This window comes from Scyliorhinus canicula, chromosome 6, assembly GCF_902713615.1.
Source record: "Scyliorhinus canicula chromosome 6, sScyCan1.1, whole genome shotgun sequence".
In the NCBI taxonomy this organism is placed as follows: domain Eukaryota; kingdom Metazoa; phylum Chordata; class Chondrichthyes; order Carcharhiniformes; family Scyliorhinidae; genus Scyliorhinus; species Scyliorhinus canicula.
In genome coordinates this window covers 44,730,083-44,756,472 of record NC_052151.1, presented here as the reverse complement: position 1 = coordinate 44,756,472, position 26,390 = coordinate 44,730,083, and the positions used below count along the sequence as shown (strand labels likewise).

The following is a 26,390-nucleotide window of genomic DNA, read 5'->3' as shown; positions in this document are numbered from 1 at the left end:
TCAGCCCGGGGCCGGGCGGGAGAATCCCCGCAACCGGCGCGAATTGCGCCACGCTGGCACGCGCTTCTCTACAGAGCCATTGGCGTGATGTGATTGGCACAGCGCTCAGTCGGGGGCCACTCTACGGGGTCCCCTAGCTGATTCTTGGCCCGGGATGGGCTGAGCAGCTGTCGTGAAAAAGCCAATTCCCGCCGGCGCCATCCACACCTGCTCTCGGGGGGGGGGGGGGGGGGGGGGGGGGGGGGGGCTCTGATGTGGCCTGGCCATCTCCCATCTGTTTTAAAGAATCTATTTAGTCTGAGATTGTGTCCACTGTTTCTATTTTTTCATACAAGTGGAAACATCCTCTCCGTGTCCACTCTATCCAGGCCTCGCAGTATCCTGTAAGTTTCAATAAGATCCCCCCATAGCCTTCTAAATGCCATTTGCCTTCCTAACTGCTGACTGAACCTACACATTAACTGTAAGAGAATCTTGAACAAGGACTCCCAAGTCCCCTTGTGCTTCTGATTTCCTCAGCATTTCCTCATTTAGAAAATAGCCTATGCCTCAATTCCCCCTCCACAGTGCATAACCTCACACTTTTCCACATTGTATTTCATCTGCCAGTTCTTTGCCCACTCTCCTCACCTGTCCAAGTCCTTCTGCGGCTCCCCCACTTCCTCAATCCTACCTGTCCCTCTGCATATCTTTGTATCACCTGCAAACTTAGCAACAGTGCCCTCAATCCCTTCATCCAGATAGTTAACGTGTATTGTGAAAAGTGGTGTTCCCAGCACCGACCCTTGATGCACACCACTAGTCACCAGCTGCCAGCCTGAAAAAGACCCCTTTATCCCCACTCTCTGCCTTCTGCCAGTCAGCCAATCCATTATCCATGCCAGGATCATACCTAACTTATTTAACAGTCTCCTATGCGGCACCTTGTAAAGGCCTTCTGGAAATCTAAGTAAATCATGTCCACTGGTTCTCCTTTGTCTAACTTCCTTGTTACCTCCTCAAAGAACTCCAACAGATTTGTCAGATATGACTTCCCCTTGACAAAACCATGCTGACTCAGTCCCATTTTATCATACACTTCAAGTACTCCACAATCTCATCTTTAATAATGGACTCTAAAATCTTTCCAATGACCGAAGTCAGGCTAACCGGCTTATGAAGAGAGGGATCTGGAGAAGTTTTGAGATGAAATTCCAGAGTATCAGGTTTAGACAAATGGAGGTAAGGACCAATACTGAGAGTGAAAATGTGCGAGCAGGGCGAGGGGCTGGTAGGGTTTCAAAAGTTTGTCAGATTTAAAAGAAGATATTTCTCAGAGAATTGTAGATTGAAGTGGATTTCAGATACAGGGAGGGAAAGATGGGAAATTTAAACATGAAGATGAGGATTGTAAATCACGTGAAGGTCAGGAAGCACAGAGGTGACTGAAGAGAAGGACTTGTTGTAAGATAGGTTGAGCAAGAGTGCTATGGAGAATGAAGGTTAGGAGAGTGCCCAAACAGTCGGGTCTGGAGGTGACAAAGGCCAGGAGCAAAGGTAAGCGAGGTTGTAAATAATCTGGATCAACCCGAGACAGGGGCCGAAAAAAATTAACATAAGAAATATTTATTTAAAACAAGGTGGGCCGAGGTTGGGGCAAAGGTAGATGATAATATACAAGTGGAGTCGGTAGTCTTTGCGATCGAGGGATTATGACACCAGAAGGTAACCTCAGGGTCAAATAGGATGTTTAATGTTGTGAATAATCTGGTTCAACCTTAGAAAGGGCCAAATGAGATAACAAATGCTTTTAAAACATGCCACACTCAGAATATAGCTCTTATTTGCTGCTTTTGTTTAATTGTGATGTGAGCATGTTTAATGCAGATATCTTAATAAAGGCAGTGTACAACCTTTATTTCTCTCAACCATGAGGGATATTTAGGATGAAAAACTTTGCCCTTTTGTGATACCTGCTGTTGGCATTAAACATGCATACTGACTCTTATACTCTGCAAAGAGTGGAGGCGTCACTCCCAAGTCTGGATTGGAGTGAAGCGAGTTCAAGAAACTCAGCAAGCTATCGCAAAATGTCACTTGTCCCTCATAAACAAATATTTTAAGATTAACAAATATATATCAGCTTCCTATTTGCACTTATGCTAATACAAGGTTCAGGCATACCTAAAGATGGGGTGTCAACGTGGTGAAGCTACAGAAAAGGCATACATGCATGCCAAACAATGGAACTCCCTTCATTAAAGCACTGTGGTTATACCTACACATGAACAGCAGTGGCTCAGAACGCAGTTCACCACTATCATCTCAAGGGCAATTAGGGGTAGGTAATAAATGCAAGAAACACCCACTACAGAAAGATTATAAAAATTGAAGTGCAGAAGCAAGTCTTTCAAGTCCACGAATATCAATAAGATCACGGAAGGCAAGTTGTAAACTTGCCTTCAGCTATTTGCCTTTCTTTATTGGTACAATATTCAGCACGTTTTTAAAATAAATAACTTTCACTTCTTAACTTCTTAAAATCATTGAACAGTACAGCAAAGGAGGTGACCATTCAGCTGATTGAGTCTTTTGTCTAATAATACAATTGGTCCCACTCCCTGGTCCACTTCCTGCCCTCCCTCCCCCTTCCCGTGCTACCGTGGGGGACACAGTAGCACAGTGGTTAGCACAGTTGCTTCACAGCTCCAGGGTCCCAGATTCCCGGCTTGGATCATTGTCTGTGCGGAGTCTGCACATTCTTCCCGTGTGTGCGTGGGTTTCCTCCAGGTGCTCCGGTTTCCTCCCACAGTCCAAAGATGTGCGGGTTAGGTGAATTGGCCATGCTAAATTGCCCTTCGTGTCCAAAAAGGTTAGGTGGGGTTACTGGGTTACGGGATACAGTAGAGGTGTGGGTTTAGGTAGGGTGCTCTTTCCAAGGGCTGGTGCAGACTCAATGGGCCGAATGGCCTTCTTCTGCACTGTAAATTCTATGATAAGATCTCCAAAATGTTTTCTAAGTTTTTATCCATTCCCTTTTGAATGCTATTCTGAATCTGTATTCTCCAATCTTTCAGGCAGTGCTATCCAAATCCTCTTCATGTCACCTCTGGTTCTTTAGTCAAACACCTTAAATGTGTCTCCTTCTGGTTGTTGTCCCTTCCGCTAATGGAAACAGTTTCTGCTTATTTATTCCATCTAAAAACTTCAAATCTCCACTTAGTCTCCTCTACTCTAAAGAAAACAACTCCAACTTTCCCAGTCTATACATATAATTAGTCAACCTTAAGAACTATTCTAGTGAATATTTTCTATGCAGTCTAGAAAGCCAATACATTGTTTTTGTTGTTGTTCAGGCAAGGTGGTGTAGGTTCAGGCAAGGTGGTATATGATACTGTCGCTGGATTAGTAATCCAGTCACACAGGGGGACCAGGGTTCAAATCACATCACAGTGGATTTGAATTGAATATTAAGTCTGGGATTAAAAGTCTAATGATGACCAGCAATCAATTTTTGTGGGCAACATGATTGCACAGTGGTTAGCATGGTTGCTTCACAGCGCCAGGGTCCCAGGTTTGAATCCCGGCTTGCGTCACTGTGTGGAGTCTGCACGTTCTCCCCATGTCTGCGTGGGTTTCCTCCGGGTGATCCTGTTTCCTCCCACAGTCCAATGGTGTGCAGGTTAGGTGGATTAGCCATGCTAAATTGCCCTTAGTGTCCAAAAGATTGGGTGGGGTTACTAGGTTACGGGGATAGGGTGAAGATGTGGGGCTCTTTCTAAAGGCCGGTGCAGACTCGATGGACCGAATGGCGTCCTGCTGCACTGTCAATTCTATGTTCTATTTAATTTGCAATGAGCGTTGTGAGCCTCACAGAAAACATGATACAAGTGGAATAGCTGACAATGACAAAATGAAATGTTAGAAGGCTGCAGTTCACCAATTCAAAATTTTGAAACCACATGTAGGAACAGAATACTCAATGGGCTGGTTTATGCCGAGTCATTGAGACGCCACAGACCTTTAAAAAATAGTGGATGGTATCTGGATGAGGATGTTCTACCCCATTTATGACAGATTTGCCTGGAGGGGAAATGGGATGGGGAGGAGTGTGACTCACACATGAGGAAACTCCAAACTCAGTAGGGTCATTTGAACATAATTCTGCAGTGCAAACAGACGTTGTTTTCACTAGAGCAAGAACCTTAACCTGTGGTGTGGTAGTTATGAATTTTTTAAGTAGCTGTAAATACTTGTGACGGACGGGAGGATACTGTGACGCCTGTGTCAGTCCGAGGTAAAATAGCTGTTGCTTGAAATTACAGTAAAACTATCATTATGTCATTATTAATGTTTGGACGCACCCAACGAATCTCTAATTATCTCAGCAGGGTGGTCTTAAGCCCACAATTTGACTGACAGCAAGAAAATGATATGAAAAGATTCTTTGATTGGGGTTATGAGTACAAGTCCTATCATGTGGGATTAAGTACTTGAGGGTATTTAAAAGTTTTAAATGTATTTTAATTTTATTTTACTACAGTAAAGGCGGCTCATCTCAATATGGCTGCTGAGATCTTCCCATGGCAAATACTGGGTGAGTTTGCATAAAGTGTAAGGGCAAGAGATGGATAGGAGTTGGCACTAAGTTGGCATGGGCCCAATAAAGGAACCATAGGGTGTGGCTGGGGATGGGTTGACATGAGGGCAAGGAGGTGACATGGGGGAAGTGGGCTACAGTATCTAAAATGTAAGGAATCAACAGGGATATATGAGGTGGTCCTTTTGAACAGTATGCCTCGGTGTTTGCCAGCTCATGTGGTCATCTTCAATCTGAGTCCGGGGGGGGGGGATTTGACTCCGTCCCATACCACCCCCGGTAAAAATCAAGCCTGACAGAGGACACATTCTCCCACGGCGGGTTTCTTCTGTTGCCTTGGGAGCAAATGTCCAGCCCATTTGTAAGACAGTTTGAGGTATACTTTATCTGGCAAAATAATAGAGCTGGAGCAGCTGCACATTATCTTCATCACAATGGCATCAAATGATGTGATGATGTATTTAGCTATAATTTATACTGTTAGGTTATGTGTTTGCAAGCAATTAAAAACAGCTGGAGACTATTTTTCCATGAAAACGGTTCCCCATTTAAAATTTGCTTAATTTCTTCTAAAATTGGCAGCCACGATGATCCTGGATAACCTTAACCAAGTTGACACTGCAACTAATAGTTTATACAAACATTTCAGGACTCACGCTAATCAATATAAGTAAAATTAAATGTCACAGTATATTATAATTTACATGTCACAGATTCTATCATTACAGGATTTACAAGATTCATTTGCTCTTATTTCGAAAGGACTGTAGTAATTAAAGAAAATAGCATGCTGCACAGGAAGCAGCATTGTGTCTTGCAGGGAGATAAATATGACCCAGAAATTGTTTAGAACAAATTTACAGATTATACAATGGTAGTAAAAGTCATTATTTTGAAAAACATTACAGCTCAACTCTGAGAAACAGCCCACTGAGTTACAAAGAAAAGTTCCTGTTAGAGTAATCCTTGTTTACCGATCACAAACTGACAAAACATAACAGACCACCATCTGAACATTGCAAATATCTGCCAAAGCCAAATGACCAAGAGCAAAGATTCTACGTCACATTCTACGTCCCTTTAATAATAAATGCTTAAAAAAAGTCCCAAATCCTGAACTGATCTTAATTCAGTTAATTGTGCCGTGCTCCATTCAATCATAAATGAACCAATTCAATGCACTAGGTTGAATTTCTACCATATTCATAATACCCTCTATATGTCTTTGCAATAATACATTCAGAGACTTATTGTTGAAGAATAAAATAACTGAATGGTAGTGCCAGTATGAGAGAACAAGTCATTTAGTTTTTTTGGGATTATGTAAAAGGAATTGATTTTCTTGTCTGTGAAGCAAATCCATAACACTTTAGATTTAAATAGCAAGAAAAAAATGAGTTTTACTGCCAATAATTAACGTGTATTACATGGTTTTCCACAGCTGCTAATACTCCTAGTTAGACAAAAGAAACACTAATTAAGCCACACAAAATGTGCCAAGTGCTGGTGAAGCCATGCGAATAATATGTTGTTGTACCACATTGGTCATGCACTCTTGAAAGCATCAGTCAGCCCTCAAGAGAACAATAGTGGCAAGAGAAACAGTCAAGCACTTGATGGCATCATCTGCTTCTCAAAACTTCAGTTATGCTCCCGCATCTGAAACTAGCTAATAACTATCTTTTCCACAAAAAAATGCATGTTTTGAGATGTTTACATATGATATATGTTATAAGTATCCAAACCTTTGTCTTGATACACCTTCATATCACAGACCATTTTAATATAACCAATTGCAATTATATCACAGACAAAGTGAATATATTGGTAACAAATAGTTAGGTTACTGAAAGAAATGCTGACAAAAACAGTGGCTCCAGCAGCAACTGCAAAGAGAAAAGAATGACTCATCGCAACTGCAAAAGGAATGAGGCTCTACCAAGTCCGGGGGGGGGGGGGGGGGGGGGGGGGGGGAGGAGGGAAAGAGAGAGAGAGAGAGGAGGAGGAGGAGATGCCCACTGTTCCTTTCTCTATCCTGTTTGGTTCATCCCAAATTAGGGCCCACGGCTCACACAAAAGGAATTTCTAGCCTTCCAAAAAAAAACATAGGAATCTCAATATCTCTGAATATCTACCGCGTTCCATCAACAAAACAGCATCAGCACCAGAGATCTATCCAGGTTTAATTTGCCTGGCCCTCATCTATTCTGTTTCCACTGGAATGTCTGAATTTCTGTACCAGCTCCCACTATAAAACCAAATAATCTCTATGCGCTTCACCGATTGTGGAAATCAGCACTACTGGAAAGTGGATTATCCATTATTAGCTTTAGCCCGCTAACCTCTGTGAAGGGATACTCTATTGGACTTCGCATTCTGGATTCACGTGAAGCAATACTGCTTATTGTTTTTGTGGTCTTTGCCCTCTGCTTTTTTCTTTCCTTATCCCTCTTTTCTGTATTGGATTTGATCACTCCAAATCTGACGGGTTGGGGAAAATATATCACCACTAATGAAGGGGGAATAAAAAAAAACCTTTTTGTTTACAGAAAGCTGATGGAGGGAGAAATCAGGGCTGTTTTAAATTAAACCCCACCTATCCGTAACAACAGGGTAGTCACCAAGGGCTCCTGGATCTACACCATCAAGACTGCTGTGAACAGAGCTGAGAAGGTTCTGAAGAAGTGAACCACTTTGGTGAAGACCCAGCCCATGGGACTCTGGTTGATTGGGAGCTGCTGTTGGGTGAGAATTGATGGCTTGAAAAAAAAATGATTTGCAATTCTACCCGAGAAATATCAGAGATTGAAGAACTTCAGTGGCTGAAATTGGTGCCATATATGCTGACTGGTTTGTTTAGTAAATATCTATGAGATCTATCTTTGTTGTATCTGCTATTTAATGGGAAAATTATAATTTAAATAGATCTCAATTTGCCTGATTTATTTTGATTGTGAAAGTAAAAAAGTTAGAAAAAGTCACCGAGGTGTTTAAAATAGTTACTCTGAAGTAACAAGTCATTTTTTCCTTCTCTTTCAGAATAACAACGAGGGTAAAGCTGGTAGACCATCTGAAGTTAGTGATTTGAATCCCTTTGTCGGATGGTTACCAGTCCAGCACAATTGTTTAGGAGAAGTTAGGTCTTTCGGACAATTGCCAATTCCTTACCTGGGAACCTCTAAGAGGGATTCTCCAGCACATCATTAGGGTACCTCCCCAAATGCTGGGGAGCCAGGAAGTTGTGGCTTACTTTCTTCTAGTACTTGGGAGTTTACTTATTTATCTGTATTAATTTAATTCTGTACTCACCTGGTGTCAGGAAACTAGTAAACTGGTAGAAGATTTCAGAATCCTTCTTTTGCCCACTGTAGCCCACAATACTGCCCACATCCAACGGAAATGTCTTTAAGTGTGCCCCTGTAGCCAGTTCATGAAGTTGTAAAGTGTGCTTCACATCATGGAGGTAGCATAAAATTAGAAAGTTGTTCTTGACACATCCAGCCCATTCTGAAAATATAGATAACTTAAATAGTAAATACATTGGTGAAACAAATGATAAAATGTTAATTATAAATATTGACCTCAAATAATGCAACTAAATTATACTTTTGTGCATTTTTGATGATTCATGTACAGCTAAAAAAAAATGTGATACAGCGTGCCTCTTCCACAAAAGTGCAATGACTTTATCAAAATCAAACGTCTTTGTGTAATTATTCATTATACAGTAATGACAAGAGTGCACCTGTCGAGGCCTACGGCAAAGACAAACTAATCAAATACTTAGCAAAATTCCAGTATAAAATTTAAATTTATTGAAAGAAATTGATAACCTGGAAATTTAATGAGATTTGCTCCATTAGTTTGGCATAATAAAGCTAAACTATGAAAGGTCAACTCTGAAATCCTAGCAGTATTAAACACTTCACCTGGTGTGACTTGGCCAACATAGCACGAACATCTGCATTTGAAAAAAATAATAGATTTGGTTCAGCACATTTAATCAGGACAGATTCTGACATCTCCTGCTATGGGCTGAACCAGAAAATAACATCCAGGCATGACCTCTAGCAAAAATCATACATCATCAGATTTATCGGTGTTGCATATTCTACAAAGAGATTAGAATTCAGTATATTATTCAGGTAGTCACAAAGAAAGCTTAAGTGTATGTAGAAACCAACTATTTTCTAATACACCTGATAGGTAAAAGATAGCTATTTAGCGTAAATATTAAGCACCAGTCTTTAAATATCCATTTTACATTCACTCATAAACTCAGGCCATCTCAAAACTTAGAGACACAAAACAGCATAATTCCATTATAGATTAAAACAGCACTTTTACTGAGCTAACAAATAATTTGCAAGACAGTTTGACACTATACTTGTGCTGTACCATTTATCAGATCAAGGACCTAGCAACACCATAGCAATGCCATAGTAATATGAAGACAGCATTGTTCACAATACAGATAACAGCTAAGTCAGCAGAAGACCAGTTTAAGCTGGTCGTGATAACAGCACAGATTCTCATTCCATAACATGCACAAGTATTCAGAATTTAAAACTAATGTTGCACATTGAAGATTGACAGCTAAGCCTCAAATCAAACTCATTTCATTCTAACCCAACCCAATTAGGATGACGTAGAGGTGTAGATAGATGGCTAAAGATGGATATGATTTCGGATAACCATGAGGGTCCGTACGGCCATCTTTATTCATGAATCATCTATACTTTGATTTAAACTATTCGCTGTCTCTATACTTTTCCACTCTAACTCTTGAAGTAAATGCAAGCTGTTTTGCCGTAAGCAAGAAACCATTTCTGTATTATTTTGAAAGTTAAATTGTGTACAAGTTGCTCCTCTTTAAGTCCTTTTTTCTAGCCGGTCTTATTAGAGAATAAGATTTACGTGACTCTCAATTGTAATCAAATAGAGGCAATAAACAATTCTTATTTGCACCCGAGAAGTTTTAACTCAAATTTCTATTGAGTTTTAGTGTTCGCAAGTGCCACTAAATCCTCATGGTAGATCTCTACAGTGCAGCATAATTAACAATTTCATGACACTGGGGTGAATTTTCTGTAGTGGGGTTCAGGGGAGCTTCTAAAATAAAATAGGTGGCCTGCCTGCCTGCACTTAGGCCTATGTTTTAACTCCGCTGCAATTTTTCATCCAGCAGGGTAATGCAAAAGCAAGGCAAGCAGCCCAGCTATATGGGTTGCTGTTGGGTGGGAAGGTTGGGGAGATGGGGTAACCTCCTTTGTCGGGGTTCCTCTATGCCCTCCCGCAAGATAACTTCCTTCAACCTCTCCAGCCTCCCCACACCTCACTCTCTTTCTCCCCCCCACCCCCTCCCCGCAATCGCTGGAACGACCTGACCAATAGACTATGACTTAGCTGAAGTTGGGATCCATTGCTTTTAGCCACTGTTTGCTTTTGTTACTTCTAAGGCAACAGAGCTGCCGGCCAATCAGAATCAAGTTATGGTGCCGAACAAGGCCAATCAGCCAGAGGAAGAAAAACTAGCCGCTCATTTTAATCCCATTTTTCTGCACCTTTATTGTAGCCTTTCAAGTTCCAGCACTTCAGATGTCGATTCAGGTACCTTTAGATGAGCTGAGCATTTTAGCCTCAATCACCAGCTTAGGCAGTAGATTCCAGATGCCACAACCCTCTGGGTGAAAATTTATTTCTTCAGATTCCCTCCACTCATTCTACCTATCGCATTAAATCTGTGCCCCGTTAATTGACCCCTCAGCTAAGGGAAACAAGTCTTTCCTCTCGACTGTGTGTAGGTCCCTCATAATTTTATCCACCTCAATTAGGTCACCCCTGAGCCTTATCTGAGGAAAACAACCCAAGTCTAGCCAATCTCTCCTCACAGCTGCAATTTTCAAGCACTGGCAACATTCTTGTAAAGCTCCTCTGCAGAACAATTATGTCAACCAGAAAAATACAGATTCTCTTCTTCAAAAGAGTTAACGGGCTGATCATGAGCTTTGTCTGGGCGGGAAAGTCTCCGCGGGTGAAGAAGGCAATGTTGGAGAGGAACCGCAGCGAGGGGGGGCTGGCGTTGCCGAGTCTGGTCAATTATTACTGGGCGGCCAACATCGCTATGATAAGGAAGTGGATGGTGGGTACGGGGTCTATTTGGGAGCGAGTGGAGGCGGCTTCGTGCAGGGGCTCCAGTTTGGAAGCCCTGGTCACGGCTCCTCTACCGCTGCCGCCGGCCAAGTACACCACCAGCCCGGTAGTGGTGGCGACCCTGCGGATATGGGGCCAGTGGAGGAGGCATGTGGGGGAGATGGGGGCGTCTGTCTGGACGCCAATCTGCGACAACCATCGGTTTGCCCCCGGCAGTATGGATGGGGGGTTCCGAGTATGGCGGCGAGCAGGGGCGGGAAGGGTGGGTGATATGTTCCTGGAAGGGAGCTTCGCGAGTTTGAGGAGCTTGGAGGAGAAATTTGGGTTGGTAGGGGGAAATGATTTTAGATACCTACAGCTGCGGGACTTTGTTCGTAGACAGGTCCCATCTTTCCCGCGCCTCCCGCCAATGGGGATCCTAGACAGAATAGTCTCTGGGAGGGACGAAGGGGAGGGTAGAGTCTCGGGTATTTATAAGGTGCTCATGAGGGAGGAAGGGTCCCAGACAGAGGAACTGAAACTTAAATGGGAGGAGGAGCTAGGCGGGGAAATGGAGGATGGGCTGTGGGCAGAGGCCCTGAGTAGGGTAAACTCGACCGCGACATGTGCAAGGCTCGGGCTGATCCAATTTAAGGTCGTTCACCGGGCCCATATGACGGTGGCTCGGATGAGCAAATTTTTCGGGATAGAGGACAAATGCGCTAGGTGCGCGGGAGGACCAGCGAACCATGTGCACATGTTTTGGGCATGCCCTGAGCTGAGGGGGTACTGGGAGGGATTTGCGGGGGTCATGTCCCAGGTGCTAAAAACAAGGGTGGTGATGAGTCCAGGGGTGGCAATTTTTGGGGTTTCGGAAGACCCGGGCGTCCAGGGGGAGAAAGCGGCCGATGTGCTGGCCTTTGCTTCCCTGATAGCCCGGCGACGAATATTATTGGCGTGGAGGGACTCAAAGCCCCCGAAGACTGAGTGGTGGCTTGCGGACATGTCAAGTTTCCTGGGGATGGAAAAAATTAAGTTCGTCTTGAGGGGATCTGTGCAGGGGTTCACCCGGAGGTGGCAACCATTTATTGACTTCTTTGCGGGAGAGTGAGCGTCAGCAGGGGGGTGGGGGGAGGGGGGGGGGGGTAGAGTAGAGTAGGAGGGAAAATATGGCGGGTAGTACGGGTGGGAGGGGAGCGGGCTTGTGCAATATGTTACGATGGAAGTATTGAAAGTACGTGGATGTTTGCACATTTTTGCCTTTTTTGCTTCCTTTCTGATGATGTCTGTAACTGTTTATAAAGCCAAAAACTACCTCAAAAAAAAAAAAAAAAAAAAAAAAAGAAAAATACAGATTCTAGGTGTGGCCTGTAGCCACCTAAGATGGACACTGGGCTAACAAAATGGAGAACTGCTAAGACAAGAAAACAGTTTTACAAGAAAACAGGGAGAAAACAGTTTTAGCCAGGACAAGCAGTCTGCAAAGGCTAATTAGCATTCTGCACGTAACGAAACTAGTTTATGGCCAGGTGGAAGATCTCAACCAAAGGTGTAAATAGCAAAATGCTTTGCATAGTAATGAGGCAATCCAGATCTGGGCACACACAATGGCAACATTTGGGTTTGAATGGATACTTTGAGTGGACGCCCAGACGAAACGGCACCAGAAGTATCCATCACAAAAGACCCTAGAGACCGCCCCACCCATCGAGAAGAGACCCTCAGATTGGGGGATTTGTAAGACATCGATTGGGAAATAACCCAATCGATACATGGCAGGTAAAGGCCCGCCCCGAAAAGGCATGGGCATTGGGGGCCCTATAAAGATAGACCCCGCACATGGTTCTGTCTGTTTTGCTCCGGCCTCGCTGTCTGTTGTTGCTCCGGCTTGCTGTTTCGACTCCGACTCCAGCCTCCAGATCCCGTCTTCCATCACCAGCCGTTGAGCACCAGCCATCGTTCAGTAAGTGCCAAAACGACGCTCGCTACATGAACCCGGCATTACTTATACATTATTCGACTATTAGCGAACAGAAGGTGCAGCCCAGAAAGGAACAAAGGCCTTGTCCCCTGACCTTGCTGGTTCCTACTTAGATAAGTATTTAGTCGTTTAATAGTAGAAATAGGTATTAGTCTTTAGCGTATGCATGCGTATTTATTATATTTGTATAATAAATATTGATCGTTTGAACTTACTAATCAGTGTATAGTTTTATTACTTTGAACCTGACCTTGAAATACTTGTGAGGTGTCTATATACGGCACCTGGCGACTCCGAGCTGAAAATACACACACAGAGCTGTAGTAGTGTTAAGCACACGGCCTTTAAACGGAGGCGTGTTAATACACTCCAATAAACGCGTAATACACTCATATAAACATGCAACAGGCCTAACCAGTGTTTATACAGTTTCATCATTACATCCCTGCTTTTGTATTCAATAGCCCACCCAGTAAAGAAAAAGCATTCCTGCCACCTTCATGACATGACTTGTGGACATGAAATGAAAATCGCTTATTGTCACAAACAGGCTTCAAATGAAGTTACTGTGAAAAGCCCCAAGTCGCCACATTCCGGCGCCTGTTCGGGGAGGCTGGTACGGGAATTGAACCGGCTGCTAGCCTGTCTTGGTCTGCTTTAAAAGCCAGCTATTTAGTCCAGTATGCTAAACCAGCCCCTGAACCAGACATGCACTCCCAAGGCCCCTCACTTGAACCCCTCTCAATATCTTCCTATTTATTGAGTACAGTAAGAAGTCTTACAACACCAGGTTGAAGTCCAGGTTCATTTGGAATCACTAGCTTTTGGAGCGCAGCTCCTTCATCGGGTGAGGGATTCACGAGGAGTGTACAGCCCGCGAGGGGGAGGAGCGTGCAGCCTGCGATGGGGAGTGCCTGAGAGAGAGTAGTGCCCGAGAGAGTAGCGCCTGAGAGAGTAGCACCTGAGAGAGAGAGGTGCACCTGAGAGAGAAGCACGAGAGAAAGCATAAGAGAGAGAGAAAACCACCCAAGAGAGAGAGAGGAGCCCCTGAGAGAGGAACAGAGAGACTAGCACCTGAGAAAGGGAGAGAGAGAGGAGCACCTAAGGGAGAGAGAGGAACACCTGAGAGGGAAAAAGAGAAGCACTTGAGAAAGAAAGAGAACGAGAAAGAGCAAGAGAGAGGAGCGCTGGAGAGAGGGAGAGAGAGAAGCGCCTGAGAGAGGGAGCGAGAGGAGCACCTGAGAGAGGGAGCGAGAGAGAAAGAGAGGAGTGCCTGAGAGAGGGAGGAATAGAGAGAGGGAGAGAGGAGCACGTGAGAGAGGAGCACGTGAGAGAGAAAGGAGTACGTGAGAGAGAAAGAAAGAAGAGCACCTGAGAAAGAGAGCGAGAAAGAGAGGAGCGTGAGAGTGAGGAGAGAGCATGAGAGTGAGGAGAGCGAGGAGCAAGTGAGGAGCTCTCTTGTGAGAGAGAGAGGCAGAAGCTTCTGAAAGACAGACAGAGAGAAAAAGAGTGAGAGAGTGAGAGCCAGCGCACTTGTCTGTTGAGAATCTAGCACTCCAATAGCACTCCCAATATGTCACGAATGTGAGCCTTTGGAACTCTCTTCCTCAAAAGGCAATGCAAGCAAAATGTTTGAATATTTTTACGGCAGAGGTAGATAGATTCTTTATAAACAAACGGGCGAACGCTTATCAGGATAGGCGGGATGTTGCAATAAAATCAGCCATGATCTTACTGAATGGCAGAGCAGGCTCAAGGAGCAGAGTGGCCTACTGCTTTTCCTCATTTGGATGTTGGTGATCAAGACCGAAAATCCAAAGGTCCCTAGTTTCAACAGTTCTCATTCTCATTTCTGTAGTCGTGGTTATTACATTTGCTGTACATGCGAAAAGTCTCTGGCTCAAAACTGGACACAAATGTTATCAAAACCTGCTTATCCAAGTGTGAGGAAAAGTTCCATAATTCACATTTGTTGTTGAATTTTAACTGAATATCGTACTTTATGCCCCTTTAAGGGGTGATTGTTTGGTTAATTGGATTATGTGATTATTTGTTTTGCTCAAGAGTATAGAGAAGGGTTTCTGGAACACAGAGTTAAAGAGGAGACAGACAAATGTAATATTGCATTCTGTAAAAAAATCTTGTATTAAGTAAAAAACTGCCATCTGGTTTCCTACTTCATCACAGGTTTCATAATCTCAAGATAAGGAGGAAAATAAATAATCCAGAAGTGAAAGTATAAGAATATTTTGATCTCATGAAAGATGTACATCAGTTCTTTAGAAAAGCTGATCACTATTATTTGCAGCACACCAGATAGAATTCCTATCAAGAACTTGGATTAACCCTCTGAACAACTGGCAGGAATTTTGAGAGAAAAGGATTATTTTACAGAAGCAGAAATACATAAGCACCATTAAACATTGCCTACTTGGTCCTCTGACATTTGCTAAGTATCTCCTTCACTTTGCTAAAGCCCTCCTCTGTCAGTTTGCATGTGTTATCGGTTCCTGGAAATCTGGCAGTATGTATGAAAAGTACAGCTGAGCAAGTACACAGAGAAAATGTATTCAACGATAACATGAATGTAGCTTTCGCAATGTTGCCATACCAAATCAGTGTCTTGATTGTATACCATGCAATTTCCTGAAAACATGAAATAATATCCTACTGATCTGACATTATCTTTCCCTCACCACCTTAGTTTACTGTCGCTGAAGGGCCTCACGGTAGCATGGTGGTTAGCATCAATGCTTCACAGCTCCAGGGTCCCAGGTTCGATTCCCGGCTGGGTCACTGTCTGTGTGGAGTCTGCACGTCCTCCCCGTGTGTGCGTGGGTTTCCTCCGGGTGCTCCGGTTTCCTCCCACAGTCCAAAGATGTGCGGGTTAGGTGGATTGGCCATGCTAAATTGCCCGTAGTGTAAGGTTAATGGGGGGATTGTTGGGATACGGGTTACGTGGGTTTAAGTGGGGTGATCATTGCTCGGCACAACATCGAGGGCCGAAGGGCCTGTTCTGTGCTGTACTGTTCTATGTTCTATGAACTTATTTGCAGAGGAAGAATCAATAATTGTCAAATCACATAGCTTTTATCTTTGAAACATGTCCTAACTCCAAGAAGAATTCAAAGGAGATTTTTCTCGTGATATCTACACAAATTGTATCATAAGTAGGACTTAGCAGAGTGCTAGGATCTGTGACTCATTTTTCAGCCTCTACGCCTCCAACACTTCTATTTCCTCAAAGATGTTTTTTTGGTGATGCCAACAGTCAACAAGTTTCAAAGCAAATTTCATATTTAACAAGCAAAGTTTCCAGCATCTGGGGTCAGAGTCTCAAAACCTTTAAAATAAAAAGTGACAGTTGTATCTGTATCTTACTCATTCATGTCAAACAACCTGTCAGCAACTGCTGCCATCAGAGACTAGAAACAAGTTGATTAATTGTGCACCAATTAAAATGTTGCAGATCACAAGAAAGGAATCAACCTAGTGTTCCAAAACCTCAGGATGCCACAAAACACTTTACAGCCATGAACTGCTTTTAAAGCATACTCACTTGTAATGCAGGAGATGCAGCATACAAGTTGTGTGCAACTCATGTACAGCAATGAGATAAGGTACAGATAATGTCTTTAATAATGTTAGTTGAGAGGTGAATATAAACCAGGTCAGAGACAAGAGTGCTACCAACCAAGTCAAGGCTGTCACTTAAGGCCAAACCATGGTACTGGGATCAGTGTGTTCAGTCGTAACAGGCACCATTTCAGTCTAATACTGAACCAATACTGAAATTTCCAAGTTACACAATCTGAATTCAGGAGCTGGTGGTATAATAATTTAAAAATTTTTTTTTAAGAGTACCCAATTATTTTATTTATTTTTTCAATCAAAGGGGCAATGTAGCGTGGCCAATCCACCTAACCTGCACATCTTTGCGTTGTGGGGGTGAAACCCACGCAGACACGGGGAGAATGTGCAAACTCCACGGACAGTGACCCAGGGCTGGGATTCGAACCTGGGACCTCAACGCCGTAGTCCCATTACTAACCAATGCGCCACGTGCCGCCCCAGTGGTACATCATATAATAAATTACCATTGGTATAAAAGCAAATTCAATTATTGGGAGGAACACCTCAATGGAAGATTTAAAGAGTCGTGTGCCCAACAAAGTTTTCTAGCTTGTTATGGTTTCAAAATCTCAACATCAGTCACACCTCAGTCTAGTCACTACCTGCCAAAGGAGCACTCGGATGTTAGGGTCAGGGTCGGAACATGTAATCCAGCTGACAGGTAATTTACTATAGAAAGGGACATAGGCAGTTTGACAGACAAATATACGAATGTAATGGATTAACAAATTATTATATTGCTACCGTCTCATTAGTACATTTTCGTCTTTTCTCAAATTTCTACACATCCCACATCAGCTTATTTGGGAACTCTTAAAAGTACATAGGAACAGGAGTAGATATTTACCTCCTCAAGCTGTCATTTACTTAGGTCATGGCTTGCCATTCCTGACTTCCCACCCCACCATCAGTGACCAATTTATTTATTGTGCCCTGCATTCTCTTCCAAAATTATTTTGTTACATCTCTTTCTTCAATAAAAGACTACTAGAAACCTAACTTTGACAAAGCATTTGGTTTTCTCAACCCAACAGAACTCTTTCAATTCCTCCATGGTGTTCAGCTCTTGAAGGCAATTTTAGATGTTAAAGCAAGGTTTCAGTACAAGCTGATGTAATTCATACATCTATCCATCTCTTTTTTATCTGAATTCATAATTTCCAACGGTTAATATGTGGTAAACAAGACCTAGTTGAAATATGTCAACATGAAAAGGATAAATTATTTTCAGACCATCATTCCCTTGTTTATTGAAGATACTCGTCTCCTTGCCTGCTGTATGCTGAAGGTACCCTGGATGACTTGAATGAAGTGACCCAATATATTGTAGCTAAATTTGTTTATGTTACAAAGATGGGTAGGAAAGGTGAGAGGCGGATACAAGTCTGCAGAAGGATATAAATAGGTTAAGTAGGTATCTATTTAGCTTAGGTAACTCATATAACCTCAAGCAGCTGCATCAAGTGGGCACACCTCAGAAAATGTTGGAGTAAACCGTAGTAAAATGAAATTAATAGAAATTGTACAGAAAATAAATTCTACACTTACCTAGTACATCTTTCTTATCCTCTGCAACTAAGGTTGTCCATTTGGAAGGATCAGGATCACTAAGGTCAATATTGATTAAGCGATAATGTGGAGAATTGAGATTTGTTTTAAATGTGAACACTGTCCCTTCATTGGTGACATTTTCATACTCTGCATCAAAGTTATCCACCAGTTTGACCCAAGGAAGAATTCCTATTAAAACAGAACTTAGTTAATTAATCAATTTGTCTCACCATTCAAGAGTTGATTACAAACTAAAATCCCATTATGTTAAGAGGTAATTTTGAGATTAAACTTGATATAAAATTGTGGTAAAAGTAGTTTAGTTGAACAGAAAATGCGCATAAACACAATTTTTCAGAAAATATATTTATTCATGGACATAGGGTCAGAATTGTACTGCAAGAAAAGGCCCTTCGGTCCAATGAGACTGCACCGACAATAACAACCCATCGTCTCGCGCTAATCCCGGTAACTAGCACTTGACCCATATCATTGAATGTGATGGTGTTTCAAGTGCTCATCCAAGTGCTTTTTAAAGGCTGTGAGGTTTCCAGCCTCCACTACCTTCCCTAGCAGTGCATTCCAGATTCTCACCACCCTCAGTGAATTTTCTTTTTCTCAAATCCCCTCGGAAGCTCCCGACCCTCACCCTAAAACTCTGCCCCCCTGTGATTTATCTCTCAACCAAGGGGAACAGCTGCTTCCTATTTACCCTGACCAAACCCCTCATAACCTTATGCACCTCAATCATATCTACCCGTAGCCTTCTCTGCTCTAAAGAAAATAATCCAAGCCTATCCAGTCTCTCCTTCTCACTCAGATGGCCCATCCCAGGCAACATCCTGGTTAATATCCTCTGTACTCCCTCCAGTGCAATCACCACCTTCCTATAGTGAGGTGACCAGAACTGCACACAATACTCCAGCTCTTGCCTAACCAACGTTCTGTACAGCTCCAATATAACCTCCTTGCTCTTATATCTATGTCACGGCTGATAAGGCAAGTGTCTCATATGCCTTAACCACCCTATTCACACACTCTGCCGCCTTCAGGGATCTGTGAACAAGTACCCCTAGGTCCATCTGTTCCTCTAAATTTCCTTGTGTCTTGCCCTTCATTACATATTCCCTTGTCCTGTTTTCTTCTTCCAAAGTACGTCACCTTGCACTCATCAGGGTTAAATACTACCTGCAACTGCTCTGCCCAGATGACCAACTCACCTATACCTTCCTGTAACCAACGACCCTCTTCTTCACTGTTGACCCACCCTAACAATCTTGGTGTTGTCTGCAAACTTATTGCATTCTCCCCATGTTCTCGTCTACATCATTTATATATATATAAAACAAACAATAAGGGACCCACGCAGGTTTGCTGGAATTCCACGTGCTTTAACCTTCTCAGTCAGTCTCCCATGTGGGACCTGGTCATAGGCTTTGCTAAAATCTATATAAACTACATCAACTGTACTTCCTTCATCCACACACTCAGTCACTTGATAAAAACATTCTATCAAATTGGTTAGGCATGACCTCTGCTGACAAAACCATGCTGACTATCCTTAATTAACTCATGCTTTTCCAAGTGGAAATTAATTCTCTTCTTCAGAATTTTCTACAATTGTTTCCCAACCACTGATGTTAGACCCACCTGGTAATTCCCTGGTTTATCTTTACCACCCTTTTTGAAAAGTGGAACACCATTAGCTGTTCTCCAATCCTCTGGCAAATCCCCCATGGCCAGAGAGGAATCAAAAATTTTCACTAGAGCCCCTGCAATTCCCTGCATCGCCTCGCACAGCAATCTGGGATGCAATTCATCCTAGCCTGGGGATTTGTCTATTTTTAAGCTCCTCAAAACCTCCAATGCCTCCTCACTTCGTACATCGAACTACTCAGTCCCATTTCCTGAATTCTGAACACAAGTCCTCCTTCTCCTGAGTGAAGACCGATGAGAAGCATTCATTTAACAACCTAAGAAATGTTCTGCGCTTTCACACACAGATTGTCCCCTTGTTCTCTAATGAGCTCTACCCTTTCCCTGGTTAATCTCTTCACCATTTATATTTACAGAATATTTTCAGCTTCTCCCTCACCTTATTCGCAAATCTTTTCTCATGTCCTCTTTTTGCTCCTCTAATTGCTTTAACTTCCCTCTTGCACTTCCTAGCTTCATCTCGGGCCGCAGTTTAATTTCTCCCTTTGGACTTGTTAAAAGCCTTACTCCTTATCCAGTCCTGGATTGTCCTGAACTTATTTCTCCTACATTTCCCCCTATAGGGAACATGTTGGAACGGTACGCTCCCCATTTCATTTTTGAATGTCCTCCAGTGCTCCACTGTAGACTTTCCCACAAGAAGCTGTTCTCAGTCAACTTTGGTCAGGTCCTGCCTTATTTTAGTAAAATCTGCCTAGCCTCATCCACAACAGTCTTTCGCAGGTCATCTTTTTCCTTGTCCATAATAAACATAAACTGTAACATGATGAGGTTGCTATCACTAAAATGCTCCCCCAGCTGCCATATTGAACATTAGTCCGGCTTTGTTCGCCAGAACCAGATCCAGCAATATTCCATCTCTTGTTGGACCTTCTACATATTGATGCAAAGAACTTCCTTGAATACATTTCAAGAAACCCTTACATGAAGACTATCCCAAATTATGTTGGGGAAGTTGAAATCTCCTAGTATAATTACCCGATTATCATTCTTGCACACTTCAGTAAATTATCTACATATCTGCTCCTCTATTTCCCACTAACTCTTTGGGGGGCCCATAATATACTCCCAGTAATGTGGCTGCTCCATTGGTATTCCTAAGTTCTACCCATAAGGCCTTGTTTGAAAACACTTCGAAGGTATCATCTCTCCTCATTGCACATTTCAGGGACTGAATTTCAGAAATCAAACTATAGACAGAATACAGATGATTGCAAAATCAAGAAAACATACTTCGGATTGCTTGATTAAGGCTGGTAGTTTTCAAGCTGTTTGTCCAGAAAGTGTAAGTGAGATTCAATCAGATGTTTCATTAAGAGAATCAAAGATAATCACTGCAAATCTGCATTCGTTTGGATAAATTTGGGGATGATTGGAAGAAATCTAAATATGATCAAGGATGAAGCGTGACTGAAAAGTATGGCAGAAAGTTTGTCAAAGAAAGTAAAGATTGTATGTACATCTCTTTAATACAAAGAAAGGGAAAATGGGAAATTGTCAGTTTTGGCAGGAAGAATGAAAATTAAATAAAAACACAAAGTGCTGGATAAATTAAGCAGATCTGGCAACATCTGTGGAAGGAGAAACAAGAGTTAATGTTTCAAGTCCATATGGCCCTTCTATAAAACTACTCACTTCTGTCAAAAGTTCATATGGATTTGAAATGTTAACTCTGTAGGGGCGGCACGGTAGTACAGTGGTTAGCATTGTTGCTTCACAGCTCCAGGGTCCCAGGTATTATTCCTGGCTTGGGTCACTGTCTGTGAGGAGTCTGCAGTCTCCCAGTGCCTGCATGGGTTTCCGCCTTGTGCTCCGATTTCCTCCCACAGTCCAAAGATGTGCAGATTAGGTGGATTGGCCATGCTAAATTGCCCTTCATGTCCAAAAAGGTTAGGTGGGGTTACTTGGATAGGGTGGAGGTGTGGGCTTAAGTAGGGGCTCTTTCCAAGGGTCAGTGCACACTCGATGGGCCAAGTGGCCTCCTTCTGCACTGTAAGTTCTATGATTTCTATCATATTTTGCTTTTATTGGAATAATACAGCTTCCTATCTAAATGGTGAGAGATTGCAGAGCTCTGAGGTGCAGTGGGATTTGGGTGTCCTGGTGCACAAATCACAAAAGACTAGTATACAAGTACATCAAGTAATTAGGAAAGCTGATAGAATGTTATTGTGTATTGCGAGGGGAACTGAATACAAAAGTAGCTTCAGTTGTACAGGGCATTGGTGAGACCACATCTGGAATACTGTTTACAGCATTGGTCTCCTTATTTAAAGAAAGATGTGAATGCTTTAGCAGTACAGGTTTTTTTTATTCATTCATGGGATGTGGGCGTCTCTGGCTGGACCAGCTTTTTTTGTCCATCCCTGATCAAAAAGTCAACCACATTGCTGTGGATCTGGAGTCACATGTAGGCCAGACCAGGTACGGATGACAGATTTCCTTGCCTAAAGGACATTAGTGAACCAGATGGGTTTTTATGATAATCGACAATGGTTTCATGGTTATTTTTATATTTTAAATTCCAGATATTTATTGAATTCAAATTTCACCATTTGTCATGGCGGGATTCGAACCCAGGCGATCCGGGAGGTCCGGCAAAAGGTCTCGGAGAAAGAGGACGAGATTTGGGCCTGGCGGTGAAGGTGGAGGCGCATGAGGCGCTCCATAAGAAATGGCAGGCGAAATTCGAGGACATGGAGAACCGGTCCAGAAGAAAGAATCTGCGGATTCTGGGTCTCCTGGAAGGGCTGGAAGGATCGGATGTGGGTGCCTACGTGGTCACCATGTTGAACACGCTGATGGGCGCGGGGGCCTTCCAGGGGCCCATCGAGTGCTGGTGAGGAGGCCCAAGCCAAGCGAGCCGCCGTGGGCGGTGCTGGTGCGGTTCCACCAGTTCGCGGACAGAGAATGCGTGTTAAGGTGGGCCAAGAAAGAGCGGAGCAGCAGGTGGGAGAACGCTGAGGTCCGGATTTATCAGGACTGAAGAGCGGAGGCTAAGAAGCGGGCCGGGTACAATTGGGCTATGGCGGTACTGCACCGGAGTGGGGTGAAGTTCGGCATGTTGCAGCCGGTGCAACTGTGGGTCACCTACAGGGACCGTCACCATTATTTTGAGACGCCGGAGGAGGCGTGGACCTTTATTCAGGCCGAAATGCTGGATTCGGATTGAGGGCTGGGGACAAGGGGACTCTGGGGGGGATGGTTGGTACTGTTGTGTTGTGGGGAGATTTTGTGGTTAGGTTGGGCAATCTTTCTCCTCTGTCTGTTGGGTGGGTTCGTGGGGGGGGGGGGGGGGGGATGTTCGTTGTTTACTGGTTAACGCTTATTTGTTTATTTATGCACTTTTGTTCTTGTCATTTTATTATTTGTGTAAAGGGGCGGGGGGTGTTCTATTTTTTTCCTTTCTGTTATTTATAATATGCAAAAAGTTTGAATAAAAATTATTTAAAAAAAATAAGGGGTACTCATTTAGGGTTGAGTATCTTTGGAACTCTCTTCCTCAAAAGGCAGTGGAAGCAGAGTCTTTGAATATTTTTAAGATAGAGCTACATAAATTCCTGATTAACAAAGGGATGAAAGGTTATCGGAATAGGCAGGAGTGCAGGTTGAGGTTACAATCAAATCAGCCATGATCTTATTGGATGGCGGAGCAGACTTGAGTGGCTGAGTGCCTACTTCCCGTAACAGCCTCCCCGAACAGGCGCCGGAATGTGGCGACTAGGGTCTTTTCACAGTAACTTCATTTGAAGCCTACTCGTGACAATAAGCGATTTTCATTTCATTAAAATTAAAATCAAGATTTTGTCATATCTATTTTCTGTTGTGGCAATTTACCCACCCTGATGCTGAATACTTAAGTAAAAATTAACCCCTTTAAATCAGAAACACTAAGACTGGTAATTTAGTCCTAACACCACTTGTGGAATTGTGGTGCAAATGGTTGAGCTCCATGTCACATTTTCTTTTCAGAATATTCTGGCTCTTCCTTTGGCTATTTTATCTAATTAGTTTGTTTTTGCTTTCAAATACTAACTGAAAATAATTTAACCTATTCGCCTAAACCATCAGCACACCACCCTTACACTGCTCCCCTACTCTACTCTCCCACAATCCTGATAGCAAAAAACTCAGTCCCCTTCCATTTTTACTTCATTTCCCATTTCTTACTTTCACTTCCATTCCCAGCCTCTCCTGCTTGGTGGTCTTCCCACCTTTAAAAAAATTCAGTTTATGGGATTTGGGCATCAATGGGTATGTCAGATTTATTGCGCATCCCTAGTTGCCATCCAGATGGTGGTAGCGAGTTGTCTTCTTGAACAGCTGCAGTCCTCAAGGTGGAGATACACCCACAGTGCTGTTAGGGAGGGAGTTCCAGGATTTTGACCCAGCGACAATGGAAGGAGCTGCGATATATTTCAACGTCAGGGTGGTGAGTGACTTGGAGGGGAACCTGCAGGTTGTGGGGTTCTCGGGTGTCTGCTGCCCTTGTCCTAGATGGTAGCGGTGGTGTGTTTGGAAAGTGTTGTCGAAGGAACCTTGGCAAGTTCCTGCAATGCATCTTGTAGATGGTACACACAGCTGCCACTGTTCATCGGTGGTGGAGGGTTTGAATGTTTGTGAAGTATTGTTCTTGATCTTACTCAGTATTAACTCACTCTCCAAAATGTCCTGTTGTGACCTATTAGAGCTTGTTGCCCATACACTTCAAGGTCTGCAAGTACATTTTTTTAAGCTGTCATTTTTATTGCATTCCCACTTTCATATGCATATACATCAATGAAGATCAGAACTGGTATTATCTTTCTGACGGGTCGGTTGCCTTTGTCCAAGTCAAGTGCAACTTAGGCTAATATTTGAAAAGCTGTCACCAAACATTATGCAATCCTGCTAAACAGTGATCAGACGTTTTTTTGCAAAGTTGGAAGAGACTTGGCAATTGGGAATAGATTAACAGCATTGTCCTTTTGACAGAGATAACGATATGTTAAAAACGAGCAGCAGAAAATGGCAACTTGTATCCACGTCCAAGTCAATGTCCAATGGAGATCCACAAGTATTTTAGGTTAGCAGGGATCTTGATCTTGTCAGTGATTACCACAACCCATGATGAATAAATAATTAAAAATGAAGTTGGGTAAACTACCATTGCCCATATCTACCTTGGGAGACAAAATGGGAGTTTTACATCTTCAAAGATAGACCTTCATAAACAAAGAACAAGAACAAAGAAAAGTTCAGCACAGGAACAGGCCCTTCGGCCCTCCAAGCCTGCGCCGACCATGCTGCCCGTCTAACCTGAAACCTTCTACACTTCCTGGGTCCGTATTCCCATCCTATTCATGTATTTGTCAAGGTGCCCCTTAATCGTCACTATCGTCCCTGCTTCCAAACAGACGAAGGTAATTTTGTTTTGATATTTTAATCTATTTTGACAAAAGTATTGTGAAAGCAACAGTAACACAACAAGTTATTTTGGTCATTGGGTGCTTGTTTCATAATAGAACATCCTTACACAAATCATAGAATCCGCAGAATCCCCACAGTGCTGAAGGAGGCTATTCGGCCCATCAAGTCTGAACCGGCCCTTTGAAAGAGCACTCTACCCATGTCAACACCCACCGTCACCCCGTAACCTAACCTGGATACAAAGGGACAATTTACCATGGCAAATCCACCTAAGCCGCACATCTTTGGACTGTGGTAGGATGCCGGAGCACCCGGAGGAAAGCGGAGCAGACACGAGGAAAATATGTAAACTCCACACAGTCACCCAAGGCCGGAATTGAACCCAGGTCCCTGGTGCTGTGAAGTAGCAGTGCTAGCCACTGTGCCACCAGGCAGCCCTTGATGTTTGGAGCATATGGTCAACAAGCCACAAGGATTCACGGACACAACTATGGCGACAGTTACATTAAAAATTGTATGTGGCAGAGACTAAAATTCCAGATTGGTTTACCTTTAATCCCATCGGGCAACTCTTTCAGGTCACAATACCAAAGTCGGTTGACTGGGTCACAGCCCTCTCGAATTGACAGGAGAATATACAGTCCATCATCCGATACCTGTACCAGAGACAATTAATAAATTGATGAAAGTGAAGATGCCATTAAAATCAGGTAAGTAAAGGAACTTTGATTTGCTCTCCACCAGGAAAGCAGCGCACCAACTCCACGAGACACGTGGGACCCAGTAAATCAATAGATTCTATACTTTAAGAAATTGTATGCCTTCGCAATTTCCTTCATTCCCATGTTCGGTGTATAAAACAAGCATTTATTTAGTGTTTTTTGTGGCTCCAGGACATCCCAAATTACTTTATTGCAAATTAAGTTCGAAGTGTATTCACTATTGTAACATAGGTAATATGGCAGTCAATTTTCAGACAGCAAACCCGCACACACACAATGTGATATTGACTAGATAACCAATTTCGTTATGTTGGCTAAGGGGTAAATATTGGCCAGGACTCTGGGGATAACTTCACTGCTCTTGTTCAAATTAGTGCCCTGGGAATTTTTAATGCCCATTTGAGGGGGCAGACAGGGCCTCAATTTGGATGGATTTGTTGAAATGTTGGTAAGAGTTATTGTGGACATGCCAAATTTCCTTAGCTTCCTGAGCAAGTAGCGGCGTTGTTGTGCTTTCTTGGTGGTAGCGCCGATGTGGGTGGACTAGGACAGATTTTTGATGATGTGCACCCCTAGGGATTTGAAGCTATCATCCATCTCCACCTTGGCTCTGTTGATGCTGACAGGGGTGTGCACAGTACTTTGCTTCCTGAAGTCAATGACCAGC

The 26,390-nt window shown here is 43.1% G+C and overlaps 1 protein-coding gene across 1 annotated transcript in view; it reads right to left on the bottom strand.

Moving 5' to 3' along the window:
- Nucleotides 1–26,390, bottom strand: part of LOC119967133 (prolyl endopeptidase-like) — a 160,278-nt gene that overhangs the window by 87,996 nt on the left and 45,892 nt on the right. Inside the window, exons 7-9 of the mRNA XM_038799252.1 lie at nt 25,552–25,657; nt 17,874–18,065; nt 7,889–8,086 (exon numbers count right to left, since the gene is read on the bottom strand). Coding sequence (XP_038655180.1) covers nt 7,889–8,086; nt 17,874–18,065; nt 25,552–25,657 — 496 coding nt within the window. The remainder of the gene's footprint in view (nt 1–7,888; nt 8,087–17,873; nt 18,066–25,551; nt 25,658–26,390) is intronic.